General features: G+C 38.9%; 1 protein-coding gene across 1 annotated transcript in view; it reads left to right on the top strand.

Moving 5' to 3' along the window:
• ell2 (elongation factor for RNA polymerase II 2) overlaps positions 1-15,922 on the top strand; it is a 133,647-nt gene that overhangs the window by 11,866 nt on the left and 105,859 nt on the right. The window contains exon 2 of the mRNA XM_067982865.1: positions 9,975-10,022. Coding sequence (XP_067838966.1) covers positions 9,975-10,022 — 48 coding nt within the window. The remainder of the gene's footprint in view (positions 1-9,974; positions 10,023-15,922) is intronic.

The following is a 15,922-nucleotide window of genomic DNA, read 5'->3' as shown; positions in this document are numbered from 1 at the left end:
ACCATTGAATGAGATCATGGCTAATCTGTGATCTAACTCCACAAATCCGCCTTAGCCCATATCCCTTAATACCTTCGGTTAACAAAAATCTATCCATCTCAGATTTAAAATTAACAATTGAGCTAGCATCAACTGCCATTTGCAGAAGAGAATTCCAAACTTCTACCACCCTTTGTGTGTAGAAGTGTTTCCTAACTTCATTCCTGCAAATCCTGGCTCTAATTTTTAGGCTATGTTCCCTAGTCCTGGACACTCCAACCAGCAGAAATAGTTTCTCTCTATCTACCATATCAGTTCCCCTTAATATCTTCGATCAAATCACCCCTTAATCTTCCAAATTCTAGGGAATACAACCCTGGTTTGTAATTCAACCCTTGGTAGTTCAGGTATCATTCTAGTAAATCTACTTTGAACTTCCTCCAAGGCCAATATATTCTTCCTAAGGTGCGGTGCTCAGAACTGAACACCGTACTCCAGGTGTGGTCTAACCAGGGCTTTGTATATCTGTAACATAACTTCTACCCCCTTGTGTTCTAGTCCTCTAGATATAAAGGCCAGCATTCCATTAGCCTTTTTGATTATTTTCTATACCTGTCCATGACATTTTAATCTATGTACATGGACACCTAAGTCTCTTTGGACCTCCACTGTTTTAAGCTTTTCACCATTTTAGAAAGTACTCTGATCTATCCTTTTTAGGTCCAAAGTGGATGACCTCACACTTGCCTACATTGAAATCCATTTGCCACAGTTTTGCCCATTCACTTAATCTGTTAATATCTCTCTAATTTTGTGCTTCCATCTACACTGCTTACAATGCTACCTATCTTTGTGTCATCGGCAAACTTGGATATGTGGCTCTCTATCCCGTCATCTAAGTCGTTAATAAATACAGTGAATAGTTGAGGCCCCAACACAGATCCCTGTGGGGCACTACTTGTCATATCCTGGAAATTTGAGTACCTGCCTATTATCCCTAATCTGTCTCCTGCCACTCAGCCAATTTCCTAACCATATAATTTGCCCTCAATTTCATGAGCTTCAACTTTAGCTAACAGTCTCTTATGAGGGACTTTATTGAATACCTTCTGGAAGTCTATAAAAACAACATCCATTGACATTCCCCTGACCACTACTTTAGTCATCCCTTCACAAAATTCAGTCAGGTTTGTCAGACATGACCTAACCTTTACAAATCCATGATGGCTCTCTCTGATCAGCTGAAAATTTAAGGTGTTCAGTCTCTCTATCCTTAATTATAGACTACAGTAATTTCCTGGCAACAGATGTTAGGCTATCTGGTTTATAATTCTCTGGTTTCCCTCTCACCTTTCTTAAATAGCAGAGTGACATGTGTAACTTTCCAATCTAAAGGAATGGTTCCTGAATTGAGAGAACTTTGGAAGATGATAGTTGGGGCATCTGCAATGATTTCACCTACTTCCTTTAAAACCCCAGGATGGAAACCATCTGGTCCTCAGGACTTGTCACTCTTTAGTACCATTGTTTTCTTCATTATTGTTAACTTGTTTGTTAATTATGGTGAGTCCCCATCCCTGATTCAAAATTAGTTTCCTCTTCTACTGTAAATACTGATACAACGTAATTATTTAACATGTTCGCCATTTCCTTTTTCGTTTACAACAGCGTTTCCCAAACTGGGGGCGCGAAAGGCCCAAAGTGGGGGGTTGGGGGGGGGCGCGCGCGAAGAAGTCGGGGGGAAAAAAAGATATTTTCAGAAAAAAAACTATGTTGAGGTGTGCCCCAAAGTGAACACTTTTGCATGCCCCCCCAGTTTGGGAAATGCTGCTTTACTGTAAAGAGCTGTAGGTAGGAGCCAGTACCATTAGGAAAACAGTGTTTTATTTTTATACTTGTGATTTATTGAACTTTGTTTTATGTTTTGTAAGTTATCAACAAATATCTGATGCTTACATTAATAGTGGGGGCGGAGAGAGAGAGAGAGAGACACTTCACTACCGTGGAGTGGCAGCCAAAATAGTTTGTGAAAGGCTGGTTTACAGTATCACCATTATCCATTGTTAAGGGGCCCATATTGCTCTTGACCACCCTTGTTTTCCTAATATAATTGTAAAATTTTGTGTTGATTTTGATTTCCCTTGCAAGTTTCTTTTCATACTCCCTTCTTACTATCTGTTTTGTCACCCTTTGCTGTTCTTTGTACCTCTCCCAGTTGCCAGAATCTGCTATTTTTGTATGCTTTTTCTTAGTATCATGTTGTTCCTTACCTCTTGTTGTCCATGGCTTCTTTTTGGCAAGTGATGCTCTTGCCCTTTAGGGGTATAAACTGGTTATGTATCATGTTAAATTCTTTTTTGAACACCTCCCACTGATCTTCTGTTGATTTGCCCAGTTTACTGTGGAAGGTCTCTGTCTCATCCTGTTTAAGTCGGCCTTACCTAAATTTAGAATCTTAGTAGCTGTTATGGGTTTCTCCCTTTCAAACACAATGTTCAACTCGATTATATTATGATCACTATTAGATAAATATTCACGTACCGTTAGGCTGTTAACTAAATCTGGCTCATTACTCATTATTAAATCTATTATGGTCTGCCCCCTTGTTGGTTCTAGGACATATTGTTGCAGAAAGCTGTCCTGAACACACAAGAAATTCGCTACCTTTCTGACATGAGCTCATCTGCTTATCCCAATCAATATGAAAGTTAAAATCCCCATTAAAACCACTCTGTTTTTGCTACATGTTTGTCTAATTTCTGCATTTATACATTCTGCCACTTCACAGCTGCTACCAGGAGGCCTATGTACAACTCCCACTACAGTCTTAAATCCTTTTTCTATCTCAATTCTACCCATAAAATCTCCACTGCCTGCTTACCTATCATTATATCCTCTCATCATTGAAGTAATTTCATCCTTAATCACTAAGGCTTCTCCTCCCCCTCTACCAGTTTCCCTATCCTTCCTATTGAATTTATAACCTGGTATATTCAATTCCCAGTCCTGACCGTCTTGCAGCTATATCTCAGTAATGCCTACCACGTTGTACCTGCAATTCATTCAATTGGTTCCTTATACTCCGTGTATTTGTATAAAGAATGCTTATTTGGGCCACACACTCTAACCTGTCCTTCTTTTGTTTTTCTCACATTTCTTATTTCTCACTTCTAATTTAATTACTTTACATCTTTTTGTTTTCCCTCTACCTGTAGTACCTAAAGCATAATTCCTGACTATTACTCTACTCTTCCTTTTTGTTTGTTTTAGAATGATTATTTCTACTACCTTTCCACCTGAGCACCCCCAAATTTACTAGTTTAACGTCCTTGTGCCTGCCCTATTGATCCTTTCTGTTAGGATCCTGGTCCCAGCCCGGTTCAGGCGGAGCCCATCCCAATGGTACAGTGCCTTCCTGTCCCAGTACTGGTGCCAGTGTCCCATGAAATGGAACTCCTCTTTCCCACACCACTCCTTCAGCTACGTGTTCACCTCCCTAATCTGCTTATCCCTACACCAATTTGCACATGGCTCGGGTAATAAGCCAGAGATTATAACTGTTGAGGTCCTGTTTTTTAAAATTTAGCTCCTAGCTCCTGGTACTCTCTGAATCAGGATCTCTTGCCTACTCTTTCTTATGTTGTTGATTCCAACATGGACCACGACGACTGGCTCCTCCCCCATCCCCTCCAATATCCTGTCAAGCCGGTTCGAGATGTCCCTCACCCTGGCACCAGTTAGGCAACATACCACGTGGGACTCTCGATTCAGCTTACAAAGAATGCTATCTGTCCCCCTAATTGTTGAATCCCCTATAACTACCACATCACGCTTCGCCTCCTCCTCCTCCTTTGGTAGCCTCTCCAGGGTGCCATGGTCAGCATTCTGGCTGTCCTTCCAACAATCTTTATCCTTATCCTCACAGGTAGGAAGTACATTGTAACTGTTTGATCAGATCCATTTCTGCAGATCCTCATTCTCTACCTCACCTGGGTTCCCCTTACTCTGTACACTATCGGTCACACCAATCCTGTTCTGATCCTGTACCTTGCTACGAAGTGTGACCAAGGTCTGGAGCAAACTGTCCAGATACTCCTCCCCCTCCCTTGTATGTGGAGTATCTCTAACTCGCACTCCAGTTCAATGACTCTGAACGGGAGAGATTCGAGGTGCAGAACATATCTACTGCAGATATGTTTGCTCGGAACGGTCTCGATGTCCACAAACTCCCACATACTGCAGTATAGATACACAACCTGTTCTGCCATATCTTAGTCTATATTTATTTATAAATAATTAGTTTTGACTTTCGCTTTTTAAAAAAAAAATTAGCACCTAATTCCCACTCTCTCAATTCTCAACTCTGTTCACAACTCACTCTCTTTGCGATGCCCGCTCTGTGCTTCAGCAGATAACCTTCTACTTTATACACCTTTTGAGAACAGTAGTTACATCTGCTCAATTAGCTTCTAGCTCACAGTATTTGTCCTCTATTCAGGCAATCACTTACAGCTGATTGACTGACTGTTAACTGCCACTGACTTGCAGTTTCTGTTAAAGTTCGAAGTTAAATCTTAAACTAAATTTTAACTTCAATTCACCCATTACTTTACCAGAGTTCCACTCACCAAATTTTTAAGTTTCCACTCTGTTCACGATCCACTCTCTTTGCGATTCCAGCTCTGTGCTTCAGTAGTTAACCTTATAAAGAGGGTGGGAGAGAAAAAGAATGAAGGGAAGAGTAGACTTTTGAAACTTGTATTCCAAAGAAGATCTTTTTTATGGATAGACAGTGTATTTTTGCATTTAAAATCCTTTCCTTGCAGTTATAACTAAACTCCATTGTGGAACATAAAATAGAAAGATCATGCCATATCTAAAGCAAAATACTGCAGATGCTAGAAATCTGAAATTAAAACAGAAAATGCTAGAGAAGCTTAGCAAGTTAGCCAGCATCTGTGGCGAAAGAAACAGAATTAACGTTTCAGGTCGAAGACCGTTCGTCAGAACATGCCGTACTTCCTTACTTGTCTGGAATATATCACCTGGGTAGCATTTAAACATAAGATTCTGCTTTGGTACATTCTTGACAACTGAAATGCGGGCGTACTTGTTTATAATCTCTAGTCTTTCTCTTGCCTTTGATAAGTGTAAAGAAATGGGCACAGTGAAGTGCCTTGGGTTGTTTCTTTATATTAAAAGCTATATAAATGAAAGTAGGTATTGCATGTGATAGTTAGATACTTCGGTTAATTTACTGTATGCAAATGTACCCCAAATAAAAGGAAATTCTGACCACAATCAGCTCAAGGTCAGTTATTTTTAGTACCAACTACCCAGGTATAAAAATTAATTAAGATGTTTTGTGCTGTTTGCAGCTGTTAACAGTTGGCTTTTCATAGTCTATTATGTAAAGGTCACTAATGGAAATTATTTGCTTGACTTCACCATTTGTCTAATTTTGTAAGAACACAGTGTTCTACTCATATCTTAGTTTCTACATGGCAGTTAGCCCAGTTTTTGAGGCAAGCTTATACTTAGTTCAGCTGCAACTTTAAGAAAATAAAGCTGTCAATCATGTATTTGAATTCTATCATTTAAAAACACAATTTAAAATGTATTTTGTTCAAAGTTCAGATGATTCCAACGTCTTTGCTGTTGGGTCAGATACATGGTCACTAACTTTTATCACTTCTCATTATTCTTTGTGGAGTACAGTATTAATCAATTCCACAATCTGCTTATTAACTGAATTGACATTGTTTCCTACATTCTGTGTGAATCAGATTGATGAGAGAAAATATTTCTGTTCCATGCAATGAAAATACGATTGTTAAATTAGGCATAGTATAAACAATACTATTATAAAAAATTGCTGAGCATTTTTTACAAGCATTAAGTCTCAAGGTTGCTGTTTTGCCTGGGGCTCCGTCTGTCTGTGGCTTTTAACTACAAATATCGGCTATTTCTGTGCAGTATTGTAATTCTAATTGAGAATTTTATAGAGTGGCAGGATTGAGACAACAGCCCTTCTGCTGCATTTGTATCAGGTTGTTTCATGTAACAAATTAAAATCTAATAGACTTCCTAATGCAATGCTCTTAACTATTTCTAGTTACTCTGCTAGCAGATCTTCAGTGGCATTGCTCAGTAGAAAATTGAGGTGGTTACAAAAATTGAGTTGTAAGTTTTTTGTTAATATCTTTGTATCTTGTTTCTTACCTTCTGTTTGTTTTGCTCTTTTCTTAAGATTCTTCACTAAATTTTTTTAACTTTCTATTTTATGCCTTCTTGGCTTTATGCAACAATTCTTAATTTTTTTTGATGAAAGTGGGGAGAATCACTGAGCAGGTTGGCAAGAAATTAAATAAATGAAGGCGAATGATTAAAGGAGTGCAGAATAAAATAAATTAGAGCAAACAAGGGTAGAAAGGAAGAAAAGAGAAATGGTGGATGCTGAAGAACCATGGCTGCTGATTTCAAAACCTTTGGCACAAGGAACAAGTACCGTGCCACAGTCGTAAATATAGCAATGGAGCCATTTTGCCTTTTCTCATTCCAGAAGGAATAAGGCTATTTGTAATGTTCAGTCTAACTAAGTAAGAGATGGGGAGTTTTTGGAGGTATTATAATCTTTGTTCCTTTGAAGCAAGGGTACATTTCTCCATGACTACTGTATCCTGGGAGTGACTTGTCGGCTTTTTTCCCTTTGGGGGAAGTGGGGGGGGGGTGGGGAGAAGGGATGTGACAGGGTTGGAAGGAGAAATTTTGACCTCGTTGGCATTGTTTTCATTAATACCTTTTGGTTGATGGGAAGGGGAAAAAAATTAACTTTATTTTATAGTATTTTTAGTGATTCTGTAATCTTTGAAATGATATGGGACATCATACTTTAATGCTATCCAACAACCCTTGGCAAAATGAAACAAAAAAACTAAGCCTAGACCAAAATAAAAGTTAAGCCATATATTAGTTATTTATGGTATTTTTTATTCACCTTCAAAGCACAATACTTGGTAACCAAGTTGTAGAAGATTTGTTTCCTAATTGACTTAAATATGGGAATGATTCACTGGATAAGAAAGCTTACAGTTTTGATTTTTATCTATTAAAATAATTTTTAAATCAGAGGAACCCTGCTCTGATAGGATGTTTGCTTAGGCAAATATGGTGAGTTGTTAACATGACTCATGCAAAGTTTTACAAAATCTGAGGTCAAAGTAAACTTTATAGGCTAATGGGACTTTTTTTAAAGCACTTGGATATATTTGACTTGAATATAATGTCACAAACATGATTAGTCTGTGTCCTGTTTGGACTGGAGCATATATGCAAATATGTTTTTATTGGTCAGAGTGCAAATTGACTATTGCAACACAGATGAATAAATAAAAGTAGACTTCATAGGCTGGTTTAATGTAGCCAGGTTTGTTTTGTGTAGAATTAGTGACTGGAATTCCCACACAGACTTGAATGTAGTGGTGTGGCAAAATACATGCAATCTATCGCACGTGTATGATCGTGTATCGGACTTTTTCTTTTGCTAGCAATTGTTACACGCCAGCTAACAAATTCTAAATTATGTATCCATGCATAGATTGCAGATCACTGGATTTTATAATTCCTTTAAAATGTACACTCGTGAATTTACACAACTTGGTTTCATGGCATACGGTAGCATCTTGACTAATGTCAGACTAGTACAGGTGCTAAGTGCTTCGACTGTTGATTCCTATCTACATTAATGAAATTAATGCTGAAACTAACTGTAAGCTTCTTACATTTGTAGAGAAAACTAAAATTGGGAGTGTAGCTGTGTCTTGAGAATACATTTGAGGTTCTCTGGAAAGGTTTAGATTTGTTATGTAATTGGGAAGACAGTGGCAAATGAAATTTAATAATGGCATACAAAGTATTACATATTGGAAGAACAAGCAACATGTATTGAAGGGAATATGGAGACTTTAGCACTGAGATTGATATTTTCAATGATGAGGCAATATGGACAAGTAATTAAAAATGAAATAGAATTTTTGGATACTTAAAACAATGGATTATAAGTCTACAGAAAATTTATTTTGAGGCCATATAATGAAATGATCAGATTTCACTTTGAAATATGGCAACCAGAGCTTCACACAGTATTCCAAGGGCCACAATGTGCATTGGAAAAGGTGCAGAAATAGCAAACAAGAGTCATCCCAAGTCTAAAGGGGGTGAGTTATGAGGAAAGATGTGAGAAGCTTGCATTGTACACTTGAGACAAGACCAGATTTAATGATTACTTCATTGAGATGTGTGTGTATATAATACATGCATAGATACACAAGTAGTAAATGGCACAGGCAAGGTAAATTTAGAATGTTGAGGTCATCCAGGCCAGTAGGATAAAAGGACATAAGATAAAATTGGCTAGAAGGATATTTTGTAGGTTCAGTGAGGTGGAAGCTACGTTGATGTTTAGGTACTAAGGAAATTTAGTACTCAAGCATATAGTTAAATCAGTTTGCATATAAATCTGATGAGAATTGTTCATAATATATGCTGATGTTTACCAATTTTGTATCTGTAAAAGCCAGTATTTCTGTTCATGTGCCTGATTATAATCAACTTTAAAAATTGCGTGTGCATGTGATCCTCCAATCAGGTTTCTGCCCCTATCACAGCACTGAGACGGCCCTTATCAAAGTCACAACCTGCATCCTATGTGCCTGTGACCACAGTGCACTATTCCTCCTCATCGTTATCAACCTGCCTGCAGCCTATGACACGGGTGGCCACACCATCCTCCTCCGTTGTCCAGCTGGGTGGGACTGCCCTTGCCTCATTCCATTTCTATCTGTCCATTCATAGCCAGAGACTCTCTTGCAATGGCTTCTCTTCCCGCTCCCACACCATTACCTTTTGAAGTCCCCCAAGGATCTATCCTTCGCCCCTCCAATTTTTCATCTACATGCTGACCCTTGGCAACATCATCCCAAAACACGACGCCAGGTTCCACACGTATGCTGACGACACCCAGCTCTACCTCATTACCACCTCTCTCTCAACCCTCCACTGCCCCTGATTTGTCACGATGATAATCCAACATCCAATATTGGATGAGCAGAAATTTCCTCCAATTAAATATTGGGAAGACTGTAGCCATTGTCTTCAGCCCTTGCCAAATACTCCATTTCCTAGCCACCGACTCCATCTTCCGCCCTGGCCACTGTCTGTCTGCAGTGTCTGTGTCCTATTTGACGCTGAGCTTCCAACCCCATATCCTCTCCATCACCAAGACTACCTGCTTCCATCTCCGTAATATTGCCCGTCTCTTCCCCTGCCACAGCCCATCAGCTGCTGAAACCTTCATCCACACCTTTGTTACCTCCAAACTCGACTCTTCCAATGCTCTCTTGGCCAGCCTTCCACCTTCCACCCTCCGTAAACTTCAGCTCATCCAAAACTGCTGCCCGTATCCTAACTCGCACCAAGTCCCATTCACTCATCAAACATGTGCGCACTGACCTACATTGGCTCCCAATCTGGCAATGCCTCAAATTTAAAATCTCCTTCTTGAGTTCAAATCCCTTCATGGCCTCGTCCCTCCCTATCTCTAACCACCTCCAGCTTTACAGCCCTCCAAGATCTCTGTGCTCATCCAATTCTTGCCTTTTGCATATCCCTGATTTCTATCGCCCCACCATTGGCGGGTGTGCCTTCAGCTGCCTAGGCCCTGTTATGTTATTCCCTGCCTAAACTTTTCTGCCTCTCTACCTCTCTTCCTTTTTAAGATGCTGCTTAAAACCTATCCCTGCCCTAAATTTATGTGGCTCAGTGTCAAATCCATTTTGAAAACGCCTCTGTGAAGTGCCTTGGTGCTATATAAATGCAAGTTGTTAGCTTGTAAGACATATATTTGCAACTTTAGTTACCTTTTTAGTTGTAAAATACCTTACAAGTGGAAATGAATAGATTTTATTTTGCAACTGATTATTGTGCTTTCTTTCCAGAATTCATCTATCTCTCAACCAACAATCCAGTTCCAGGGACTTCAGGGGGTAAGGAAAATGTGTTTTTATTTTGAATAACCAAACTCTATTTTTAAAATATTTTGCTGGAAATTTTTGAGGTAACTGCAGGTCTGAGTTCTGGCATCAGCTAGTATCCCCAAATACTTGCAGGTGATGAGTTTTGTCAGGTGCTAGTTTGCACAAGTCAATTTTCTTCACTGCTTAAAGTATTGGGGATCAATGTCAAATTTATCTTTCTGCTTTGTTTATACACTGTTGCTTTAATAACTTAATGAGGATACAGTGCGTCTTTACCAGACATCACAGGTAATTTTTATTTTTAGCTTCTATCATTTTTCCTTTTGATAATTAGCATATTGGAGTTGGTCGGCACATTCATCTTTTATGGAGATGGCAAGCACCATCTCCATAATTGCTAACTTTTCAACTAATGTTTTTAAAAAGTTTCAAAGGCTTTGAAATGAAGAAGAGCGCTCTTACAAACTTGGAGAACAGTGACCATACAGTGCTGTTGCCAGCAGCAGCCTTGAATTCTGTTTAAAATGGTTCTGTATAACATTTGAGCAGTTTCCTGCAAATTTAGGTTGTTACAAGGACTGAACCAAACTTCAGTACAAAAGTTGGAAGTATATATCCAATTGACAAGCCAAAGTTGTAATCCTTTTGGAAACTTCTTAACTTGTATATTACAAAACTGCTGGCTAATCCCATAAGATTGTTTAAAACCAGTTAGTAACTATCAGTTACGATCGCAGTACAGAGCGCAAGCGTAGTCATTATTTGTTTTACTGTCTTTGCTTGGTAGACTAGTTATTTTTCTGAACGCTGTCCTTACTTTAGTATTTTAAGAAAATAGCACAATTCAGTTTTAGGCTTTTTTGGACCAACAGTATGATTTACTTAAAATTTAAAAGCCTAACTGAAGCAGTTTGGTTTTGCTGTAAATCTGTTTTGGATTAGTGTACTGAATCCGTCAAAAGAACTACTGCAACCATTTGTAAAATGTATAGCACTACACGTTCCTATTTAACATCCAAGTTGGTGCTTCAAACTTGGGGCCCTTGAAACATTTTATGATCAAATTATCAAAATACTAATACTCTGGCAGACTCCAATTAGCATATAGACTTTTTAAGTTCAATAAAATACTGGAGACATCCTTTACTGATTATATAAAGTACAACTTGGACAAATATTCTCCAAATATTTAAGGCTCTAACTTTTGATGAGAATTTTGACCTTTGCTAGATGGTATTTTTTTTAGCTTCATGTTTTTTTTCTCTAATTTTCTTCCTCTTGTATCTTTTGACTTTTTGAAGGCTATGATTCTAAATGATGTGGAGTTTATGATTCTAAAGGCACTGGACACGTCTGGTGTCTTGACCAAGTGGCTGTTACTTATGCCTTAGCACTGTTGGCAGGCTAACTGGCTCAGATGTGATGGCCTCTTTGACTAATCATGTCTTCACCTGGCATTTGCTCATACATATTTCCAACAGGAGTCACTAGATAGAAATCATTGAGTGGTGCTAAAGTAATATGTAGAAATTACTGATGTTGCTGTGCTCACAACTATTTTCATCTTCTGTCCAAGTTGTACTTTATATAATCAGAAAAGGATGTCTGCAGTATTGAACTTAAAAAGTCTATATGCTAATTGGATTCTGCCAGAGTACTAGTAATTTGATCATAAAATGTTGCAAGGGTCCCAAGTTTGAATCACCAACTTGGATGTAATTTGACCACCTTGAATAAGTTTTTTGTTCAGTTAAGCAGCTAAATGAGCCTGACGTGGTAGCAGGTTAATTCCTGTCCAGGAACAGATCATGGTAGCTTTTACTTTAAGAAAGTTGAGACTAAAATAACCAGTGGAGATGTCTGTTCCATGCTATTATGCTCTTCTGGTTATAAGCAGATCTATTGAGAATCACGGCCAGTCAAATGACAATCACTTTGACTTGTAAATCAAAAGAAGTTACATTTTTATCAATTTAAAAAAAACATAGCTTGATTTGCTTAAATTGGTTTACGGTCTGTGTGGCAATTCCTTGTATCTTACTGCTCACATTTCTGGATAATGGCATCTCTATTTAATAACTAATGTTATAATATTAAGTAGAATATTAAAACTGGGATTGTCACCATGTAGGGGAAAATGCTAAAAATAAGTACTTCATATTCAATGTTGTGTTTACATGATTGGTTTGTAATCTGTTATGATCCAAATTTGATTTTTCTTACCTTGCATCCTCTGTAGACTATAGAAGTAAGCTTACCTGACCCCTTTCCTAATGGAAAAAAGTCACAATGGTCAGAACTAACTGCAGTGCCTAGAATCCAGGCCCTCAAGCTCAGTAAGAGTTGCTATTTCTGGTGCTCTACCCAACCTGATAAACCTAGAACTAGGATCCTGGTCTATTGTCCAGGAGATACAGCTGTGGCTTCATTCTTGGATTTGCATTTGGCCCTCCCACAAGAGTTGCAGCTTGATGATTTTCATGGAAAAGGTCTTTGTGGGGAACAAGTAGAAGATCTGCTTGAGGTTTTCAAATGCTATTAGCAAAGCCCATAGGCTATTCCAGATATGGTATCTCGGCACACATGTTTTCATGCCTGCAGACCAAGACCAACTTGCCAGCCCTCTGGAAGCCTGGAGGAAGCTGAGAGTGTCCCATATCAGGATCTTTGTTACCTAAGCTTGGGGTTATTCTAAACCCCATGTTTCTGCTGGCTCTGCCCTAATTATCAAATCCTTTACTTTAGGGTGTACCACTGCTTTTTTTATGGAAATATCATCAGATTCTTGGTCAGGGAAACTGTCAACACACATTATCCCTTACATTTCAAGTGGTGCTTTTGTGATTCAGGATTATCGTTTAGATTGATCAACCAGGACACTGAGTTGATTGTGGTGTTGACTAAGATTGGCAATTTGCTAGCAGTGGTAGTCACAGAAAAGATTTCTAGCAATGGTGAATGGAGTAAATTCCCCTCACAATTCTGTGGTTCCCCAAAATAGGGAAGGTTCTGTGCTCTCCTAAACCGTGGACTTTAGCACACATTTCTCAATAAGGTGATGTTCAAGATAGTAACAGCATCAGGTCTTTCAGACAAGTTTGCCCAAGATATTGCCTGGACAGCTTACTTTCATGTAGCCAATCAGCCATTTGATGCCGGTTCAGTTGAGTTGTGTGTATTCACTAAGTGCCTGTTGCTGTAGCACATGCTTATCTAATCATTCTTATGATGATGGGTCTCTTGCATGTCTGAGATGTAACTTGGGCAGTAGTCTAGTAAGTCCTTTTAGCTTTTAATTAGCCTTGTTACTTAACTGCAATACTTCACAGACCCAAATCAGGGCAAGATTGAAAGAGTTCTTCAGCGTTTAGTAGGAAGATTTGACCCAGACAATTTCAGCAACTTTTGAGGGCTTATATTGCCTGTTAACAAGTTTCACAGGATCATTCTCATTGGAGCAAACATTATTCTAGGCTTGATGCAAGACTACTTTATGAGCTTTTTAGTTATGTCTGCTTTGCCATAAGTCTTTGTTGTTGGAAATACATTGTGTCAGCTCAGCATCTGCTGGTTGTGAAAGGAAAACTTTGAGGCGGTTGCCCTGCTGCTTCCTGTTTCATTGGCACTGGTTGAGAGAGCTCATATCTAGGGATCTTGGAAAGTTATGTTGCAGCGGAGTCCACATGATGCTGAACCAGACTCTGGTGCAGGGTAGTGTGCCTCTTTGGATAGGCAATACAACAATCATCTGGTATATTGTATAACAAAGTGATTCTTCTGTCTGAATTAAAGATGAGGAAGGCCATTCCGCACATCATCTTTCATCCATCCAGAAAGACCCTAAAGCTCCCCCACCCGTCAGTTGTAGCATCTAATTGTGTTTTAAATTATTCCAGGGTGTTTGTGTCCATTACTTTTATCTGGAAGTCCATTCCTTGTATTTGTGTGAAGAGAAACTTCCCAGTATCATTCGTAAATTTATCATTTACTAATTTGAACCTGTATCGCCATGTCCTACTCTTGCAATTTAGTTGAAAATAATTTTTCAAATTTATCGTTTCCATACCATTAACTATCTTGTGTACCTCTGTAAGGTCATCTCTCAGAAACCCCCTTTCACAGTTTAAAAAACTCATTTATATGGTCTTTCCTCCCATCTCAGATCTTTCACATATGGACCAGCCTTGTGGTTTTTCTCTGCACTGTCTTCAATGCTTTAATGCCTCTCTTGAATCTTGGTGACCAGAACTGGATACGGTGCTCAAAGTGTGGTCTGTCTAGTGCACTATACATTTTGATTATTACTTCCTCTGACTTGTTTTAGTCGTATAGATGGTGCTTCTGATATTGCAGCATTCCCTCAGTACTGTACTAAAGCACCACACTACATTTTGCTCAAATCCTGGAGTGGGGGTTAAAAGCACAAACTTCTGATTGAGGTGAGAGAGCTACCACTGAGCCAAGCTAACACTTGTAAATATCCAACACCTTTTGAAGCTGAATGCTATTCAAGTATATAACTCATTTGGTTACCATTCTTGTTCTGTTTTTAAAAAAAACTTGTTGAAATCAACTCTTTATATTGGCATTGGTGCTCTGAGATTTTAAATTAGTTCTTTGTAACCTTGGGTATCCTCCCTTTGAGCTTTTTAATTCTTAAGTTAAGATTCTTATTGTGGAAATGTGCATTTCTAGTAGCTGGTTTCTGGCAGATTAGGCAGCAAGCTCCAGGCGCTGATTGTTGAACAGCCCAATTTAATCCGACAAAAGAATTGAGGAACACTTGGGGCTCATTGTTGGGATCCTACTGAAGTTGATTTTGCACTTTCATCTGTGTTAGGATTTTGTTATCGTATCCTTTTTTATCTGCCATTTCATCAATCTAAGTTTCATTATGTAAATACTTGAGAGCTTGAGGCTTCATTGGGAAAGTACTAGGTCTTTTTGCCAGTTCTGTCACCAGGGCCGACTGGCTCCCCTGAAAAGATGCAGGATTCTTTGTGATTCTCAGGAAAAAGTGATGGTGATAATACAGCAATTGGGGCACTCGGGGGAAATCTCCCAATTTCTCATATGGCCAGTCCGTCCCTGCCTTTCACTTTTTAATAACCTGTGGTCTTTGAGTTATGGGTAAGGCCAACTTCGAATAGAAGCTGGCTAAACAACTGGTACAATACATTCTCTGTTGTCCACTGGTAGGTAGGAAATGTTTGGACTTGTTTAAAGAAGCATTCCGCAAAGTCCATTTCTACTTCATGGGCAAACCTGGAGGTCCTGATTCAATATCTACAGTTACCACCTGGACTGATCCACATGGCTGCTTAACTCAATTGTGAGTTGATAATTTGCATTCTCTCCAGTTGTTTATCCCTTTTGGGGTAGTCTCTTCCCTGACTGAGATCAGCTAACACTGCACAAAGCGGATATTGAACCTGGGACCTTCCTGGTCTACATGCTCAGTGACTTACTTGATATATTTGCTGAGCCTTCTGGGTTGTTTTTACTCATTTTATCCAAACTTCTGTCTGTTTTCTAGAAGTAAGCTTTGTTTTAAAAATATTTTTCACGAGATGTTTCCAGCTGAATATTTTAAGAAGACATCCTAATGCTATAGGAAGTGTTTCTAATACCTTTCATTTACAAATGCAGATGTTGAACATTTGCCTGCATAAGTCACTGCACTTCAAAAAAAAACTAATTGCATAACATTGTTTGCCTCCATTCCTGCCTCAGCCCATTTGCTGCTCAGTCATACCTTTGTCACTTTGACTCGACTGTCTCAATGCTCTCCTGGTCAGCCTCCCATCCTCCACCGGTCATAAATTTCTACTCATCCCAAAAATCGGTTGTCTATGTCCTATCCTGCATCAAGTTCCGCTCATCCATCATATGTCTTTGCTGACCTACAT

This window comes from Heptranchias perlo, chromosome 4 (assembly GCF_035084215.1).
Source record: "Heptranchias perlo isolate sHepPer1 chromosome 4, sHepPer1.hap1, whole genome shotgun sequence".
Classification (NCBI taxonomy): domain Eukaryota; kingdom Metazoa; phylum Chordata; class Chondrichthyes; order Hexanchiformes; family Hexanchidae; genus Heptranchias; species Heptranchias perlo.
Note: the sequence above shows the minus strand (reverse complement) of the source record. Positions and strands in the feature narration are given on the sequence as shown.